This window comes from Eleutherodactylus coqui, chromosome 1 (assembly GCF_035609145.1).
Source record: "Eleutherodactylus coqui strain aEleCoq1 chromosome 1, aEleCoq1.hap1, whole genome shotgun sequence".
In the NCBI taxonomy this organism is placed as follows: Eukaryota; Metazoa; Chordata; class Amphibia; order Anura; family Eleutherodactylidae; genus Eleutherodactylus; species Eleutherodactylus coqui.
The window spans coordinates 158,939,898-158,960,178 of NC_089837.1; the positions used below are offsets into that span (position 1 = coordinate 158,939,898).

Genomic DNA, 20,281 nt, shown 5'->3' on the forward strand with positions numbered 1-20,281 from the left:
GCCGTGGTCTCAAACACACGCACTTGCCGCAGCTTGAAAACGCTAGGGGCTTCTTCACACGACCATGTTTGCGCGGGTGTGTGCACAAAACACTGAGAATTGATTTCAATCGGTTCATTCCCATGAGCGCATTTTGCATGTGTGGAAGAAAGTAGGACCTGCTCTAATTTCTTGCACTTTGCGCATGGGAGGTGCGCATACACGCAAGGGGGAGCGTGAAACACTGTGCAAAACGCAGGAAAAAACACTTTTAGGCCTCATTAGCCTTCTTATCCACAGAAAAAGGTTTGTTGCGCATTTGAACTGGCCCAGCATGCACAAAAGTACAGTAATATGTACAGATACGTACGCAAATGTACCGCATCCAACTTCGTTCATGCGCAAAAACACTGTGCTGGGGCAAGCATACAGTTGTCTGAAGGAACCCTTAGACTGGGTTCACACTGAGCGGATTCCGGGCTTAGATCTCACGGTTTGGCTGCAGCGAAAATACGCGAGATTTCTGCCGGGAATCCGATGCTTCAAAACCCACGACACTTAGCCGCAGATTTTGAAGCGGCCTGATCGCACGCTTTTCCGCTGCGGCCGGCACTCCCATAGAGAAGAGTGCGGCCGCAGCGGAAGCTTCTGCCGGCTTTGCCATGGCGGAATCGCCGTCCCGTGTGGACGAGATTTCTGAAACATCTCGGCCACATGGCTGGCTAATCCCGGGATCAGCGTCTGCAAGCAGATTTGCCGCGGTGAAATTCCGGATGGAATTCCGCAGCAAATCCGCCCAGTGTGAACCCAGCTTTCCTGAGCACATTGAGTAAACACACATTACAGGGAGAAAGACGGAAGGCCCATTTAGAGCCAACGATACTCGCTTAAAAATTGCTCAGCGCCATCTTTTGAGCGAGAATCGTTGGGTCTAACTGCACTGCCATCGTGTAGTTTTTTGCTAACAAGTCATTCATCGTTGTCTTTCAGCAAGCTGAAAGAGGTCGGTGAGTCTTATCAGTGCCGCACGCTGAATTCTTAGCGGGATACCGCTGATACTATTGTTTCAGCTGGTATCCCGCTCTGAGAACACAGCCGGAGTATGCAGAAGACAAGCGGTCCAGCTGTGTGCTGTATAGTCTGCTTTGAGCGCTCAGCTGTATACCAGCTGAGCGCTCCGTGAACACAGCCGGAGTATGCAGAAGACAGCGCTCCAGCTGTGTTCTGTATACCCCGCTTGGAGTGCTCAGCTGTATACCAGAAAAGATAAAAGTAACAATCGGACAGACAAGCGCCCAGTCATCACCTTCCACACTTTTATGGCCGGTGTCACGTTAGGCCACGCTCACATCTCCGGGCTCATTTCTCTTTGGTTCTAGAAGCGCAGGATCCGGCACAGGCCAGACATGAGACATATCTTGGACCCCACTGACTAAAAACGGATCCATCAGGCCTCCTGCATTTTCGCAGACCGTATAGCACAGCGCGCTGCGTCATTTCATCCAGAGCCGCGCCAGAGGTTCTGAATGGCTCCAACACGGACATGAACTTGGGCCCAGTTGTGCAAAAAAAGCCATTTTTATTACATTACTATAAAAAATGTACTAGATGTCCAAACTGATCAACTCCCAAATAACAGGAAGGGCGCGCTCACACGGGCGTAGGTGGTACTGACTGAACACGGGTTATTATTTATATAGTCAGACGTGCGGGTTATTCAACTTTGTACACAAAAGCGGTAACGAAGCCCGTCTTATTATGGTCTGTATTTACATCCAAAAATATCCCTTTATAGCCTATGGGGATGCAGTAAATGCTGTGACTATGCACTAGCATCTGAAGGCACGGTTTTTGCACACCGTTTTCTGTGGGTTCTCATAAAACTTGATTTTTTTTCACACTTGAAAAACGCAGCGAGCCTGGATGTAATACTGCAGGTATGTCCCCTGTACACCAGGATCGTGCATACACACTGGGAACTATATCAAGGACCCACACCGCATACACCCGTGTACCTGCGCCCTGAATCAGGAGATTACATGGGGCGGGCTCATGGGCAGGGGAGAGGGCACCCATGGGAACGGGGGACATAGGATGCTGTGCGTCACACACAATGGACGCCAGAGCACCCTGAGGGGAGGTCGGTGCACCGAGGAGACGCCCTGGGGCTCAGAGCGACAGGAGAACCGTGACACATGCCGTGGAAACAACAGCGCCGCCACTGCGACCAGCTCTACTACAAACCGTCACCGCAGCACGAGCGCGGCTCCTCCCACACAGCGCCGGAAGTGGGCCTTTCCCTGGAACCGGAAGCGACGACTTGCATGGCAATGGTTACCATGGTGATGGGTACGCTGACGAGAGTGTGATTGTAGCTCAGCACCCGGCGTCGTCATGGGGGAGAGCGGCGACAATGCCTACAGCATCCGACCTGACTTCCATCATAAGTAAGGGCCATATGTCCGTGTGTGTTACCAGTGTCGCTCCTGCGGGAGGCGCTGCTCACTCCCGACCATTCTCCTTTACAGGCCGCCTGCACACGGCCGATTGGTATTGCGGAATCCACCGCTGGGTTCTGCAGCAAATACCGCCCGCAGCATGCTATGGCAAAACACGATTTTCTCTACACAAGCGGAAATCGATTTCGATTTTCCGCTTACGGAGAAGAAATCGCTGCATGTTACGATTCTATGCGACTTCCGTGCGGACGGCTTCCATTGAAGTCAATGGAAGCCGTCCACCACGTGATCCTTGCACAAGCATCATTGCAGAAATGTCGCAGGATCAGCGTCATCGCCTAGCAACAACGTGGCACAATCTGTACTGTGCATGTGTGCCAGCTGCAATACAGATCCGGGCAGATACGTGGGGTCACTGACTGGGCATAAGGTCGGATTCTGCTGCGGGGTTCCCATTTGCAGCCGGCCTAAGGCCTCATGTCCACGGGCACGCACAATGGAGTCCCACAGCGGTCTCCAGCCGTGCTTACAGCCAGGAGTCCGAAAATGACATTATACTCACGTGTGTGGACACAGCGGGCCTCTCCGTTGCGGCCAGATCTTCTTTCTTCTGCCCGGCGAATGCGGTCGGCACGCCGGTGCCGTGCTCACTTTTTTATTTTTTAATCCTCTGCGAATCCACTACACAGCCACAGTGACAGCTGCGTGTGTCCCACGGCGGGGACGGCGTCCATTGACCTCAATATAATCCGTCCCTGCGGGATCCACAGGAAAATGGAGCATGCTGCGATTACTTCCCGCACGTGTGATCCGCACGGCGGAAAAAAAAAAAAATCACATCCGCATGCATTAAGTTGCCCTGCGGATGCCAATGCATCCCTATGGGCTTCTAGAGCGGAAAATCTCCCGCGCGAGAGCCGCGCACAGATTTATAATTAAAGTCCGCCCGTGGGCATTGAGCCTTAGACTGATCGCACACACGGGCCGATGATCGGGAATGAACTGTTATATGAAGGTCCCACACCTGTAGGTTGGATTGTGGTTGTACCAGAATAACATGTTTTGGCCTATCCACAGGATAGGGGGGATCTAGCTGATCGGTGGTGGTTTCACTCCTCAGACCTCCACTGATCCCAAAAACAGGGTCCCACGTCTCCTCTTCTCCTCACTGTGACTTACTGCACCCCTTCTCCCCCCAGTGAGGGCGAGAGTGATTCAGTTGATGGTCACGTATGCGTGCTGCCGCTTTTATTTTCATTGGGACTGCCAGAGATAGCTGAGCAGCAAGAGCTCGGGTGCTTCCATCAGCCCCATTGAAATGAATGGAGTGGCGGCCGCATGTTAGACCAGCGCTCCATTCAATGAGAAGTCACTTCGGGTGGGAAAAGCATTTGAACAGTGACAAGAACAGGGGATATGGGACCCCTGTTCTCAGGATCGATGGGAGTTTCAGCGGTGAGACCCTCACAGATCTGCAAGTCATCCCCTATCCTGTGGCTAGGCGGTACCTCGTAATTCTGGTACAACCCCTTTAAGGGTGCGTTCACATGATGCTGATTTTGGTGCGGATCTGCAGCAGATTTCACCGTTCAATTGAATTCAAATTGAAGGGGTGAAATCATCTGCAGCGAATCAGCAATGTATGAATGCACCCAAAGTATCCATTCTGATTTAGTCGAAGGCCACTCTGACACATGCGTTCAGTTAAGCGCTGCCCAGAACTGTGGCATTTTACCGTGATGTTGGATTGAACGCATGTCACAGCATTTGACAGCGCTATTTAAAGCAACCCATCATTGTGATGGGTGGCATTAAAAAATGCAAAACCGCTGAAAAATAGAACAGACAGCGCTCGAAAATCGCGGCATCACATACGTCGCGTTAAAGCGCAGGTCTGAGAAGCCCCACTAAAATTAATACCTGCGGGGATATTCCACAATATTTTCACCCTGCGTAAACACACCCTAAAGCGGTTTTCCGACTTAAAAAAAAAAGTCACCCCAGAGTCAGGAATGGCATACAAATAGCCATTATACACCCTTCTGCTGTGACTCCAATCCAGCGCCGCTGACCTGTTCCCCATTCTGCTGCAGTCCGTTGAGGCCGGTGATTGGCTGCAGCAGTCGTGTGAGCAATGAACATAGTGAGATCATCATTTACTATTTCGGCAAAGAGAGAAGCAGCAGGAACTGGTTTGGTGATTAATGGCTATTCTATTTTTATGCTTTTCCCTATCCCGGAGCTATTTTTTTTTAAATGGTTGGAAAACCCCTTTAATTAACAGTATTATGCGTCCAATGTAAAGATTTAGTATTTAGGTCATGGAACGTCTGCCTCTTTGTAGAATAAAGAGGCAGGGCAATGCCATAAGCACTAGACTGTCTCTGCTCTGTAGATATCTAGTAGCTAGGACCCCCACTATTATTAAATGGGTTATATATCTATGGAATCCTGGAGATCAGTTGGTGGGATTACACCGCAGTAACAGTTTGTGTGCGCAGTGACCAGATCGGAGCTCTTTTCTGCTTAAATATCTTTCTGTATGTTGTGTTTTACAGAAGTAAAGTCTCAGGATATTTTCCCAGTGTTTTATTCCATGTATTTTCTGACCAGGTTTAGAACGGCAGCCGTAAAGGACTGTATCCGATCTGTCCTGAAAGAGGAACTAAAAAGCAAACAATATGTCCCTGAGGAGGTTCCGCAGCTGACTCACGGGTTGTCAGAGATGATAAAAGATAAACTCAAAGGTAACAGAATCAGCACAATAAAACATTAACGATGTTCTTCAAAAGCGCAACATTGGCCATAGAGTAGTGAGAAGTCTGAGCAGTGGCTAAAGTTTGGCAACCGCTTAATGACCAGGCATGTTTCACTTAGTATAGTTTTTATTATGTTTTACTACTTTTTGTCTCCTCATTCAGACAATTGTACCTTTTTATTTTTCCGTCAATGGAGCTGTGTGCGGACACTCTTTTTGCAGGGAGAACTGCAGTTTCCAGTGGTGCCATTAAGGGATACATACGACGTTTTCAGCACAGTGCCAGAGTGACAAAAAATGCATTTCTGGCAGAGCATTTTTTTTCCTTATGTCCACCATGCCTAATCAATAATACAGTATTTTGTTTTTAGGATGCAGTAATACAAATTCTGTTAATTTTTTTAAATGTTTTGATTTTTTTTTATATGAAAATTTTTTTTGTTTTTTTCTTTTTAACCTTTAATATTTTAAAAAAAATTTCATTAAACTTATTTTTACTTTCTTTTTTTTCCTTCTTTTTAGCCCATGTACAGGATTTGTACTTTCTATTGTCTGATCACTCATACAGTATACTGCAGTACTTCTGTATTAAAGGGGTTATCTGGGACAGCTTTTATTATTAATGATATATCCTCAGGATAGGCCATCAGTAATTGATTAGCAAGGGTTCACAAGTTGGGGTCTCAGTTGATTAGCTGCTCACCTGGCCTGCCGTCAGTGCGGATAGTGCTGGAAGCTGATAGCGTTGTCAACATCGCAGCGGCCCGAGTTGGTGCTGCAGGGACAGCTGCATTGAATTCAGTGGGAGCTGTGCCTACAATACCCACCCGGACTGCTGTAATATGGATAATGTTACCTACCTCCAGCATTGTGCGTACTGTGACAGCGGGCTGGGTCATCTGCTGATTTTTTTTTAACAAGCCTTGCGGTGTGACCAGGAATAAAAGCCAAACAAGAATATCCATGCACATGCAGCAGTTTCTGGGTTATTGGCTCTCAACAGTGTACAGTAGGATTCCGCTTGGCTAGGTGAGAAGCCATCAACACGAGTCTAAAGGGTGTAGGGAGACATGCGATGCTCCCTGGGAGAAAGCCATGCAGGTGAGTGATGGAATAATCCTCCACTGTGCTACCTATTGGAATGGTAGCTACCCTATGAGTCAACATCCCACCTTTTTGTGGTGTTGTCCTCAAGGAAATACATTGCCCCTCCCTAGACTTGCCTCTCACGCAACCAGAATCCTACTATACACTTTGGGTCAAAAACCCCAAAACAGATGTATGTACCTGGATATTCTGGTTTCGTTTACATCCCTTATAATATGGCAAGGCCTGTTAAAAGGTCAAATGTTGACTAATAAGGTAGCTACCATTCTTCTATTTGGAGGATTATTCCATCACTACTTTGCATGGCTTTTTCTCTGGAGCATTGCATGCCTTAGATAGGACTCCCTAGTAGTGCTCTCTCCTGTGATGCTCTACACAAGGTGATACATCCCCCCCCTCCAGACTCCATTTAGCATATCTATTGGAGGCTTTACCTGGTATATACTTTTAATGGAGACAGAAAATTTGATTATGGACAGGACTTAAGGCCCATTTACACGGGCCGACGATCTCTCAAATGACAGTTTGAGTGACAGCTTTGAGCGATCATTTTGCATAAACTATTAAGTAGCTACTCAGCTGCTTAAGAGCAATTAAGTATGCAAATGAAGCCTTAGCTGAAAGCAGTTAGTAGCCAGAGGACTATTATCTGCATTTAGATTGTTTGTTCTCCAGTGGGAAACAATGCTATCAGCACTCCCCGTGGAGAACTGCTGATATGGCTTAGTTTGGCTTGAATTTAACGATCAGCTAGCACTTAAAGGGGTTGTCCCGCGGCAGCAAGTGGGTCTATACACTTCTGTATGGCCATATTAATGCACTTTGTAATGTACATTGTGCATTAATTATGAGCCATACAGAAGTTATCAAAAGTTTTTTACTTACCTGCTCCGTTGCTAGCGTCCTCGTTCCCATGGAGCCGACTAATTTTCGCCCTCCGATGGCCAAATTAGCCGCGCTTGCGCAGTCTGGGTCTTCTGCTCTCTTCAATGGAGCCGCTCGTGCAGAATGCCGGCTCCGTGTAGCTCCGCCCCGTCACGTGCCGATTCCAGCCAATCAGGAGGCTGGAATCGGCAATGGACCGCACAGAAGAGCTGCGGTCCACGGAGGGAGCAGACCCCGGCGGCCATCTTCAGCAGGTAAGTATGAAGACGCCGGACCGCCGGGATTCAGGTAAGCGCTGAGCGGTTTGTTTTTTTAACCCCTGCATCGGGGTTGTCTCGCGCCGAACGGGGGGGGGGGGGGGTTAAAAAAAAAAAACCCCGTTTCGGCGCGGGACAACCCCTTTAACAAAACGTGCACAATGGGCGCACATTTAGATGCAACAATTATCGCCTGTTTGTTTGGTTTTTTTTTTAGCGATCAACGCTCCGTGTAAATGGGCCTTTACACAGAAATATTAGCATTTTATACTTTTGGCTGTGGTGTGCATTTTTGAAAAATGTCGACAAATTTACTAATTCACTATTTTCTATTACTTTATGGTCGAATTCTGCTTTAAAAAAAATTCAATAAGTGAAGTCACTTGGCGGTTTTCCCATTGCTGATACAGGATTAATGAAAAATTTACTATGTAACACAAGTTTCAGCCCTGAGTTCCGGCTGGCTCCACCAGAGTAGGAGGTGCTGTTACAGAGCAGCTAGCTGTCTGTGCTGGCTCACAGAGGTGGGTCTCCTCTTTGACATCCATATGCATAAACAGGTTGTGTGGACAGGAGCTGTCTTCATGAGACAACCCATTAATATGTTTGGGATCATTGGCATTCATTATGAGTGACATGTAACATTGTTGGTCTGACAACTTTTCTTTTTTGGTTGAGAAGAAACAACAAGTTGATGATAATTATAACAAAGGATAATAAAATAAAGTCACCCATCAATATAACCTTCTTATAATTTACATATGTCTGCTTAGTCTAAGGCTGGGTTCACACAGGGCGGATTTGCCGCGGTTTTGCAGCAACAGATCCGCCCGCGGCCGCTAATCTCGGGATTAGCCAGCCATGTGGATGAGGTTTCTCAGAAACCTCGTCCACACGGGACGGCTAATCCGCAGTGGTAAATCCGGTTGAAACCGCAGCTGCGGCCGTCGTAGCCGCGGTTTCCAAAGATTGAGCACGTCTGTTTACTTTCGTTTTTTGTTTATTTATGTCACGGAAAAGCAAGCGGCCGGGCCGCTTCAAAGCTGCGGCGGCTTAAACCGCGGCGGTTCTCCCGGCGGAGATATCGCGGTTTTTGCTGCGGCCAAACCGCGAGATTTCCAACGGGAATACGCCCCGTGTGAACCCAGCCTTAGAGGAAGGCCTGGAAGGATTACACACATGCTTACAAAAATTAACCTGGACAATAGATACATGTTTAGGTCAACGTTCAGACATCTGAAAGCTGCGTTGTAATTGGTTGCTATTCTCAACAAGGACAGTCTTACTGTTAGACACTTTTGCTAAATTACAACTTTTGAGTTTGTTTCCATTGATATCAAATTTATGCATGAGGGTCATTAAATGTGAGTTATGAGGGTTTTAAATCTAGAAGATCATTTATAATAAGCCTATATATGAATAGATACCAACACTCCTACTAATGTGACTGTTGCTTCAAGAGCATGGAGATCCTTCATTGTTATCCACTGGGTACATCTTCTCAGAAACCAGCTCCGCTGAGAAAGTATGAAGAACAGAAAACAAAAAGAGCAGACAGCGCTCAAGGACGATCTTCCATAAACAAGCCAAACAGTGGGTAAGTAGACTGAGAAGTGGGTCACTTACTTTACCAGGGAGGTGCATAGGCCCGGGCAGACTTCCGTCGACTCCCTGTATTCTATAAATGCGGATAACCAAGTCGGTGATCCAGGAAGCAGAAACGCACAATTTGGATAGAAGAATTCTCAAGTTTACTAAAAATGTTAACTAATAAAAACAAAGGGTTTTATAAAATAAAGAAATAATAAAATAATTTAAAAACAAAGGGTCTCCTGAAACGTGTTTGGGGGTTATAATATGACAATTCCCTTGGAGTGCGCATGTGTGTATATTATGTATTATATATATTTTAGTTCTTCCATCTAAATTGTACATTCCTGCTTCCTGGACCACCCACTTGGTTATCTGCATTTCTGGATTACAAGGAGTTGATGGAAGTATGCCCGGGTCTACGTACCTCCCTGGTAAAGTAAGTGATCCCCTTCTCAGTCTAATCACCCACTGTTTGGTTTGTCTCCACATGGCGACCCCACTACACCAGATGAGTCTGTTCCTACATTCTGTGTTGGTTTTCGTGGGCGCTGTCACTTTTTGTACATCTCACTTGTGTAGCTGAGAAAGTGTCATCATACAATGTTCATATACATGTTGTCCTACTAACTATTATTGTGTGCTTTTGTTTTTACAGAAATGGGTTTCGACAGATACAAAATAGTGGTGCAAGTTGTGATTGGTGAGCAGAGAGGAGAAGGGGTTAAGTAAGTCCAGTAAATCCTTTTGTCCCCCAATAAAACAGCACAGAAAAGGAGCAGTACAAGAAATAACTAATTAGGCAAACTGTAAATCTACTCCATCAAGGGTGCACACTAACAACAATGCTTCATTCTACCACAAAATACTATACACACACCTTTTTATTGATCGACTAAAGCAAATATATGGGTAAGATCCTAAAAGGGGGTGTTCTCATCAAGAAAGTCCCATGAAGCTCTACTGCTGATCAGATGATTACTGTTCTGCTACCTAGTAAGCAAAAAACAGCGTTTCTGAAGGATGTGTTCAAACGTTGCTGATTTGCTGCAAATTTTATTGCATGTTTTGGTGCTGATCATCAGCAGATTTCACCTCTTCAATTTGGAATCTTTTGAAAGGGTGAAATCTGCTGCAGATCTGCACCAAAATCTGAGACCATTTTGTTGAAAATTTCTCTGTTGAAGCATAAAAATTGTTGACTTTTTTATTGGAAATATTAAAGAAAAATCTTCTGTGTCTAGATATTGCTGTCCCAAGCTTGTTGTGGTGCTCTGTGGGAGGAGTGTGTAGTGGCAGGATGGGGAGAGTGTTTTGAGATGAGTAGCAGCTGGAAGAAGTTTATATAGCGGTCAAGGACTCTGTGCATTTAGCAGTTTATCGTTTGCATGAGTGAACAGGCAGATACATAGTTCTCTAGCAGATCGTTCAGTCGTTCGCATTCACTGTACCAGTGAATGAGAGCGACTGAACAACGGTATTTAAACTGAACGAATACTGAACAAGCCAATGATTTTCATACTTGCGTGAAATGAATAATAAGCAGACAAATATCATTCATCGTTGGCTTTATTTATACTGAACGATTATCATTTAAATTCAGACGATCCGGCAAACTTTTATTTATTTTTTTTAAAGTGATAATCGTTTCGTGTAAACGCACCTCCAGATGTAGACAAAAAGGGGATGCTAATCAGAGATGTCATCTGTGATCCCTGAAGGGGATGAGCCACTGTATCTAAGTCTGCTATATTATAAAGTTGGTAATATGCTGGCTCCTTTTTACCTATCGATTGATTGATCGTCACCACCAGTCTGGCAGTGGGGAAGGGAGGTTGATAGAGTTGGGTAAACATGCATGCAAGAAGGCTGTGCTTTAGGCCGGTTTCACACGGCCGGCAAAATCGCTAGATTTTTCTCACGATGCTGCAGTGCTACAAATCGCATGTATGTGAAGCCCATGCTTTCCAATGGGTTACTTCACGTTAGCGATGTTTTGTAGGCTGCTACATTGCAAGAAAAAAAGTTTCCCTATGGAGCCTTCCTTTGTTTTGCATTGTATGAAAAAGCAGTTTTCATGTGATGCAACTTTTACAGTAGGATATCCTACTGTTTGTCCCTAAAATAAGCCCTAGCTGCGTAAAAAAAATAAAATCACTTAACAGCCACTGTCCACTGCACCACACGTCTTTTCTGCAGGTCCCCAGCACTTGTCTTCAGGCAAGACTTCCTGGTCAGGGTTTTGATTGGCTGAACCGTGGCGCTTGAGAACCAATCAGGCAGCACTTCCTGGAGGCGCGGTTCTTCAAACCCCTGACCAGGAAGCCTTACCTGAAGACAAGTGGACCTTGCAGAGAAGATGTGCGGCAGAGCGGACAGTGGCTGTTAGGTTATTTATTTATTTTTAATGCATGTAGGGCTGATCTTTGGAGTAGGGCTTATGTTTCAAACCCCCCCCCCCCTTCCCGAAAATCCCATCACAAGAGTGCTACAAAAATGTGGTATCACCGCGCGAAAACTCAGCAATATTGCACAGAACACCAATGCAATATCCCTGTGACTTTCTTGCGACAATATAACTGTTTCAATGTGAAAGAGGCCTTAACCAATTCAATCATTAATGCTGGAGCTCACAAGCACATGACCTGTGAGCAGACAGTGTCCGGGGGAGGAGCTGCACTCACACAGCCTGCATGGCTAATCTGCATAGCTGAGTAAACAGACACGCCCCTCAGATGCAGAGCATAAACCATAACAAATCATAGGAGCCAGAAAATACAGATTTTTTTTTCTTCACTTCAGTGGGTTTATTAGTTATGCTTAAGTATGGGGATATATTATGGTGAGATTGGATAACAGCCTGGCACTTCTTCAGACAGTGGGAAGCAGAGAAACCGCCAACCCCTGTTTGTCACCCATTGGCCCCCAGCGATTTGATCACAGGGTCCCGATGGGTTGCTGTGGCACCTGAAAGCTTTAATATGGCCTCTGGCTATTGTAGCCTCATTGATTTGTAGGACATGCAACAGATGTCCACATTATCCTTTATCTGGCTACTTATGCACTGATGGTGGTAGTGATTAGAGCAGTCACTGACAGTGGGAGCTCGGGGTACATTATATTGAACTCCCCCTAGTTCAACTGCTTATTGCTGCTAGTAACTTCCAAATGTTACAAATAGCGGCATTTATCTGATGGAAGCAGCTATCAGCTTTTTATTCATTGGCTGCGTATAGCAGTGTAAAGTCCATATGATAGGGTCATCTTTTTTCCTGACCCTGACCTAAGACTTTCCGCTGTATTCATCAGTAATGGTCATGGGACGAAACCATACTGAGTTTTAGTGTTGTGTTATACCTATACACAACCTAACTCTGTACCTCTGATCATTTAGCGGTGAAGTCTATCTGCTAACTCCATTGTATAGCATATAACACAAAAAGTGTCAGCAGTCACGTTTGCTATTATAAACGTACAACAGTGACTGTGTTCAATTGGAGCTGCATACTACATCTGGGTATAGCCAACTATATCAGTTGTCATACCACTCTGCTATCTATGCCACATATGCTGGGCACTGATACCTAATATGTGGTTTATTCTGTTCTAAAAGCACTATACCAGACAGGGATCACGTTGTAGTGTGCTCTGTTACTGCCCTGTAGTTAATAGTGCTACACTTTTTTGTCAGCTCCAACATAAATACAAGATCACGGCTATTCACATCGGGCTTTGATAGCGCTAGCAGTGATTAATTTATGTGGGGCTGTATACAACTGCAGTGTTGAGTCCTGGCCATAAATATAAATATACACGCCAGGCGACTGTAGGTGTGGTATCATACTTCAGTGCATCACAAATTTGGGCATAGTAGATGTATGGACTAACCTACCTATAGAATGCCAATTTCCCCTTTGGGAGCTTAATAGTAATAAAGCATCACGCCTTTGATACATATTTTTAATTTTATTTAATAAAAGTTATATTTTAGTGATTCCCTCGGTGATAGGTCTTTTTGAATTCCTGATAAGCCTGATCGTTGTCTTTCAGCATGCTGAAAGACAACGATCAGCGACTCATTAACGAAAACTGCATGATGTCAGTGCAGTTAGACAGAACTAGAATCGCTCAAAAGAATTGTGAGCGATTCTTGTTGTGTCTAAATCAGCCTTTAGACTTTAGCAGCGGTGAACGTCCTGATGTGTTCATAGGCAGTATAAGTGGGCTGAGGCCTTGTGCATTTAATATATCTTCTAAATGTTGACTGCGAATAGCTTTACAGCAGCCTACAGCTGGGTCTGATCCTTACTGATAAGGAAACACTCAATAAGTCTAGTTTTAATTAGCTTTCAAAGTTAAATATTGTGTCATTTCAAGCTGTTCTTTTATTCCCGAGTGTTTGTGCATATGGCCATAGCAGTTGTGTGAAAGCTTGTGCAGATTACCATAATATTTGACTCTTCTGAGAACATGCTAATCCTTTGTACTGTGTTTTCAGAATGGCTGCTAGATGCTTCTGGGATGCTGATACTGACAACTACGCTGAAGATGTCTACATGAATGTGAGATACCTTTCTTACAGTTAATCTCCATTATCTCTGCTTGGAAAGTGAACACTTGCTGCTGGGCTTCTTCACACCCTTTAAGTTGCTTATTGTCAAGATCCCGAAAGAGTGCAAAACAAATCCGCATGCTTTAATTCAGCTGCGGATGCCTATGTTTCTCTATGGGCGGCTTGAACTGCGGATCGTCCGCGCGGGGGAACCTACAATTCAAGTCCATCCGTGGATATTGGGCCTTAGTTTTTACTTCTGTATTTCTGTCAGGTCTGTTGGTCAATATTAAGTCCAAAATGGCCATCCCTCTAGTTGGATCCGGATTTAGTAATCGATAGAAAGTTGTTACCTTTATGAGATCCGCAGGTTTTGTCATCCCAGTGTATATCCGGATTGTTTAAATCCCCCTCATTGTGATTTGCTGTTATATCTATTTGCTTCAATAATAGATTTTCAGTACCTTCTGTTATATTTGGTGGCCTATAGTGAACCTCTCCTTTTTTTTTGCTTTCCCCCCACGTATTTCCACCCATAGAGACTCCACATGTTCATCTCTGTCCCATAAATCTTCCCGCAGTGTGGGCTTTAAACAGGATTTTACATAAAGACAAACACCTCCCCCCCCCCCCCCAATTTCCGTTTTTTACGATCTGTTCTGAACGGACTGTGACCCTGTAGGTTCACCACCCTGTTACCGATTTAATCTAACCAGGTCTCCGTTATTCCCACTGTGTTGTAGTTTTCCTCAGCCAGTATTACTTCCAGTTTGTCTACTTTATTAGTCAGACTTCTGGCATTAGTCACCATACAGTTTAGAAGGTTTTGGTTATTTTTTTTATTTTAAGTGTATCCCTATTAACTATTCTGCCAATTCTAACTGCACTAGCCCCTCCCACCTCTCTGCCCCCATTTCCATTATTTAAGGCCTATTTAGACCCAACAATTCTCGCTCAAAACCGTCTTTTGAGCAAGAATCGTTGGGTCTAAAGGCGCGGCCATCGTGCAGTTTTCGTTAACTATTCGCTCATCGCAAGCTGAAAGACAACGATGAGTCTTATCAGGATACTGCTGATACTATTGTTTCAGCTGGTATCCCGCTCGGAGAAAAAGAAGTATGCAGAAGACAGCACTCCAGCTGTCTTCTGTAAACCCTGCTCGGAGCACTCAGCTATATACCAGCTTGAGTGCTTCATGAACACAGCAGGAGTATGCAGAAGACAGCGCTCCAGCTGTGTTCTGCATACCCCGCTCGAAGTGCTCAGCTGTATAACAGCTGAGCGCTCCGAGAAGACAACAGCCGTATGCAGAAGATAGTGGTACCTCTTGTCTTCTGCATACAACGTGAGCCTTCATTTATACACTTATGCAAAGTGAACGCTCAAAACTGTCACTCAAACTGCCTTTTGAGTGAATTTTGAGCGATCATCTTGCCGTGTAACTACAGATAACGACCATCGCTCAAAAGATGGCTTTTGAGTGATAATCGTTGTGTCTAAATGGGCCCTAAGCCCCAGGTCACTGTCTATACTAACTTCCCCCCTATCTCTCTGGTTGCCTCATCCCCCCCCCCCCCCCCCCGCCCAGTTCCTAGTTTAAACACTCCTCTAACCTTCTAGCCAACGTCTCTCCCAACCCAGCTGCATCCTCCCCATTGAGATGCAGTCCATCCCTACAGTAGAACCTGTATCCAACAGCAAAGTCAACTGAGTTCTCCAGGAAGCCATACCTGTGTAAATAAACCATGTGATTCAAAGAAGAGTTTTTTATTCCCATAATCTTTGGGTTATAACTGTGAGCCCTCTCTGCTCGCCTCCTCAAGTGCTTTGATACTGAAGTCACTGCTACCGTAGCAGCAACATTTAAAGTTACAGTATATACAGTACATTATAATGTTTTTGCCTCCCACAAGTGTTTCATGATGTTTGGAATAGTGTATAAATGAGCTGTTTCTATCAGATTGTCTAACTTTATTTTGTCATTTCTAGGAATACTTGTTCTGCGTTGCTGCTGCATTTGGATGTTTCTACTACTAAGAAGACAGAAACTTCCCTTATAATATTTACATATATTCCAAGATGTCAACAAATGTAGCGAGAGATTCTGATGTAAATATTTTTATATATTTGTGAAAGTCCATAATAAATATTTTATAAATATATTTATGTATATGTTATTAATTTTAGGATGCCATTCAGTGTCATTAAGTAAACATTTGAAATTTCACCTTATAATCCTATAAAGAAGAAATGCAATTTGGGTCTCCAAAATACCTGCTACTTGGACGATGTAGTATTATTATTTATTTTATGCACAGGGAGTGCAGTTTAGCTGTAAGGTAGTCTGAGCTGCAGAGGAGGCCTGAGGTATACTTCCTGTCTCATCAGTGGCTTAGACTGCTGTTCTAATCGACCCTTGTCCTTTATACTACAGCTCTGTGCTCTCCGATCGATTGCTGTGCATAAGCACAAGTCCACCACCAGCTCACAAGAATGACAGGGCATTAACTTACAAAGATAAAATGATTATAAATGACCAAACAACCAGTGAGAAAATAAAGATTATCAGGTACTTTCCAAATATACATTACGTTAAATAAGCCCCAATGAGTGGACAAACTTGACATCCTCTTTAGGTTAGGGCTGCACTAAAATTTTAGCCCTAACACACATCACATGGCCAAAGTTTGCACTATAGCTCTTCAAGATTGCACCCTAATGTAAGTGAATATGGTCACATTGTGATTTACAAGATGCAGTAACCCAACAATTGCAAAAATCCCAAACTGATGACCATAGCGCAATCTGACTGCTTTTTTTTGTCATACCCAGAGTGGCTGTGTGATCCTAACTTTGAAGGGGTTATACCAGAATTACAAGTTATTCCCTGTCCACAGGTTTGCTGGCTGTACATGTGCTGTCAGTGCTCCATTAATTTCAATGGGGCTGACAGAAATCCCACGCTTGGGTATCTCAACGATCTCATTGAAAGTGAAAGGAGCACTGGTGCCCTTGAACAACTAGCACTCCATTCAGTCTCCTCCTCACTGTGGGGGGTGCAGTAACCCTTTAGTGAGGAGGACAGCAGGGCACGAGACATACGTTCTTGAGACCAGCAGGGGTCTCGCTGCTCAGACCTGCACCAATCAGTAAGTTATCACCTATCCTGTGAATAGGGAATAACTTGTAATTAAGGTTTACGTTAATTTAAAACATTGAGAGAATTGCCATCTACAGGAAACATTTGATACATGTTGAGAAGATTCTGATTTTATTTTTATATATATATATATATATATATATATATATATATATATATATACATATATGATAGTGAAAGCCCTCATTCACTAACTCGCTCACTAACTGACTAACTCGCCACCAATTCTCTAACTTCCCAATGTTGTACAAACATGAAATTTTACAGGAGCATTCCTTAGGTCCTAAATAGGAAGAGTAAAGGTGTCATAACACGATTATTCAATGCTACCTGTAAAAGTATTGACATTCCCTATGTAATGTAACTTCTCGGTGTCATACAAGCGTGAAATTTGGCACAAGCATTCTTTAGGTCCTGAATAGGAAAAGTAAAAGGGTCACAACTCCATTATTCAATGCTAATTGCAAAGGTAAGTGCACCCTTATGTAATGTAACTTCCCAGTATCCTACAAGCGTGAAATGTGGCGCGAGCATTCTTTAGGTCCTAAGTGAGGAGAGTGGGAGGGGTGGCACATTCTGCAGAGGGACTTCAGTACATACAGCCTGAGAAAAATCTAACGCTCCTCTATGTGAATACATATTTTATTCCTCGGTTTCTCTGAAGAAACCTCGACTTGATAAAAATTTTCTGTGCGAACAACAGGTAAACACTTGAATTAAAATAACTCGGGCAAAGCCGGGTATATCATCTAGTTTGTATATACTTCTTCCCTAATTGTTAGAGGAGGAGAGTGTGACTGTGCATGATTTACTTCCCCTTTGACGAGTAGAGAAGCGTATGCAAATTACATCTCCATATCACCAGACTGGATTAATGCTCAGCCCCCTAGTCTAAGCAAGCAAACACATGCGTGTCCACCACAACTTGATTCACTAGGTGGACGCATCTATCGGAGGTGAAGAGAAAAATCTATAGTGTGCTACGGCTGCCACTAATGTAAGTTATCCCAACAGACGCATGTTATTCCTCTGTGTGCTATGGAGAGTAAAGGCTCATTTAGACATAACGATTCGTTAAAACGATTTTTCAACGACCGAGTGTGCTATAATCATTACATCTAAACACCTGCCATTGTGTAGTTTTTCTTCACTTTTTGTTCGTCATTCAGTTTCAGCCAGCATAAAAATCATCGGCGGCTCGTGCGCTTCTCATTATGTTTAAACACTAGAGATGAGCGAGCGTACTCGGAAAAGCACTACTCGCTCGAGTAATTTGCTTTATCCGAGTATCGCTGTGCTCGTCCCTGAAGATTCGGGTGCCGGCATGGAGCGGGGAGCTGCAGGGGAGAGCGGGGAGGAACGGAGGGGAGATCTTTCTCTCCCTCTCTCCCGCCCGCTCTCCCCTGCTCCCCGCTGCGACTCACCTGTCAGCCGCAGCGGCACCCGAATCTTCAGGGACGAGCACCGCGATACTCGGATAAAGCAAATTACTCGAGCGAGTAGTGCTTATCCGAGTACGCTCGCTCATCTCTATTAAACACTCCTCGCTCAGTGTTTGATCTGCGTGTCTAAACAGGCTGCACGAGCGCGAACCACGGCAAACAAGTTAGCGGTGACGTCACTTGCTTGTGCACTCATTGAAAGGAGAAACTGCTTGTGTAGAAGGGACACTATACAGCAGGATTTGCTGTTTTCTCCATGTGCAGCGTATAGAAGATATCATAGCAGCTGGTCTTGATGAACCTTAATATTTAAAGGGGTTTTGTAATAAAAAAAAACACTTCTTCGCTGTCACCAATTCCTTAGGCTGGGTTCACACGGAGCGAATTTCTGCATGGAAATTCTGCCTGCCTTTTTAAACCTGAGACTAAGCAGCAAAGTGGACAAGATTTGCAAAAAAAGCGGTGCAGAATTCAAATCTGCGACATGTCAATTGTATCACCATTTCTGCTGCGGGCTCTCTTCTCTATGGGCAGAGATTTCTGCAGCAGAATACAGGTGGAAAAGCCACTTCAAACCCGTGCCAAATGAGACTTCTTTCCTGTGGGAACCCAGCCTTAGTGTATCCTTATTTTCCATTTTGCTCCATTTGATTCCGATGCTGGCCACATGGTCCACAGCAGCTCGTTTTTGCTGTCTCAATTTCTTAGTGTGTGTGACACTCTTGTATAAATTGTACTACGGAAACTGCCTAAACGGGGACACAGTCACTCCTATTCCCTTAAGGTCAGTGTTACACATGCGTTCAGAATGCACCGCTCAAAATCGCGGCATTTTTACCCCGATTTTTGAGTGCTGTTTTTGAATGCATGTCACAGCGTTTGACAAAGCTTTTTAACACACCCCATCATTGTGATGGGTGATGAGGCGTGTTAAAAAGCACTAAAACGTGCAAAAATAGAACAGCGCTCAAATATGGTGGTGTCAGAAATGCTGCGTTCAAGTACAGGTTTGCAAGGCCCCATTGATATCCTTGGGAGCGTTGTACCATGATTAGTGTGGTTCCTGGGACGTCGCACTAATCGTGGTAAAAAGCGGCCGGTGTGAGAGCGGCCGTACTGATAATGATCACACAGTTATAATAGAGGAGATCACAGTTCAGCCTCCTGATTGTATTCTTGTGGTCTGTAGCTTATTTAGGTGACTAAAGAAAGTAATTATAATTAAACCGCCCATCCAGCAGGCAGAATGGTATAGCATCTACTTTATGCTTTGCTGATGCTTCATGGGATTGATGTGAAAGTAAAAAAATCTCATGTACAAGATGGTGACTGATAAGCATCAGACAGGGGGCTGCACTGCATGGAAGTGACTGCAATACACAGTGACAGGCAATCAGGGGAGGGGGACAGGGATTGAAAAATGTGTTTTCACTGGAGTGACCTTTTAAATATATTCTTGACATCCCCTGATACAGTGCTGCCCGTAAACACTCTCTTTTGTACTCTTCATGCATCACGTCACGTCTATGTGAGGTTATACGGAATCTGTCAGCTCGAACATGGTGTCCAACCTGCAGGCTTCATGTTATAGAGCAGGAGGAGTTGAGCAGATTGACATATAGTTTTATGGGGAAAGATTCAGTATAAGGCTGGCTGTCCACGGGCGTAGTGTTTTCCCGCAGCGGATTTCCGCCACGGGAAGACGCTAAAGTCCCTGTGATTTTCATTAAGATAGGTTAAATGCGGCATGCTGCGATTTTGTGCTCGTGTACATTGGGCTGCGCTTTCCATAGTTGTCCTATGAAAATGTGCCATGCATACTCCGCGTGGGACTTATCGCTGCGCATCACGCTATGACAACTCACCCGTGGACACTCGGCCTAACTTATATTTTATTCATTTGCTCATTCTGAGCTGAGTGGTCCAACAGGTGGCCCTATCCTCCCACACACTTGTGTTGTTATAACGCGATTGTCAATGGGACTTTCTGATGTTAAAAACTCATTGCACAAAAATCGCAAACCACAAACCTGCAATGCGTTTTTAACATTAAAAAAGTCCCATTGACATTTGCGTTAAAAAAACGCAGCGA

The 20,281-nt window shown here is 44.6% G+C and overlaps 1 protein-coding gene across 1 annotated transcript; it reads left to right on the plus strand.

Annotated features, from left to right (window-relative positions):
• The first annotated feature begins 2,285 nt into the window (after positions 1-2,285).
• On the plus strand, positions 2,286-15,749 carry DYNLT2B (dynein light chain Tctex-type 2B). Its single transcript, XM_066602338.1, has 5 exons — positions 2,286-2,426; positions 5,052-5,185; positions 9,694-9,763; positions 13,534-13,597; positions 15,577-15,749. The coding sequence occupies exons 1-5, from the start codon at positions 2,374-2,376 to the stop codon at positions 15,622-15,624; spliced, it is 369 nt and encodes a 122-aa protein (XP_066458435.1). The 5' UTR covers positions 2,286-2,373; the 3' UTR covers positions 15,625-15,749.
• The last annotated feature ends 4,532 nt before the right edge of the window (positions 15,750-20,281 follow it).

Excerpts from the sequence above, each read along its gene's own strand:
- DYNLT2B (XM_066602338.1), top strand. The coding sequence starts at position 2,374 with ATGGGGGAGAGCGGCGACAATGCCTACAGCATCCGACCTGACTTCCAT. Across the intron at positions 2,427-5,051 it reads CGACCTGACTTCCATCATAA|GTTTAGAACGGCAGCCGTAA; the intron begins GTAAGGGCCATA and ends TTTTCTGACCAG. Across the intron at positions 13,598-15,576 it reads CTGAAGATGTCTACATGAAT|GAATACTTGTTCTGCGTTGC; the intron begins GTGAGATACCTT and ends TGTCATTTCTAG.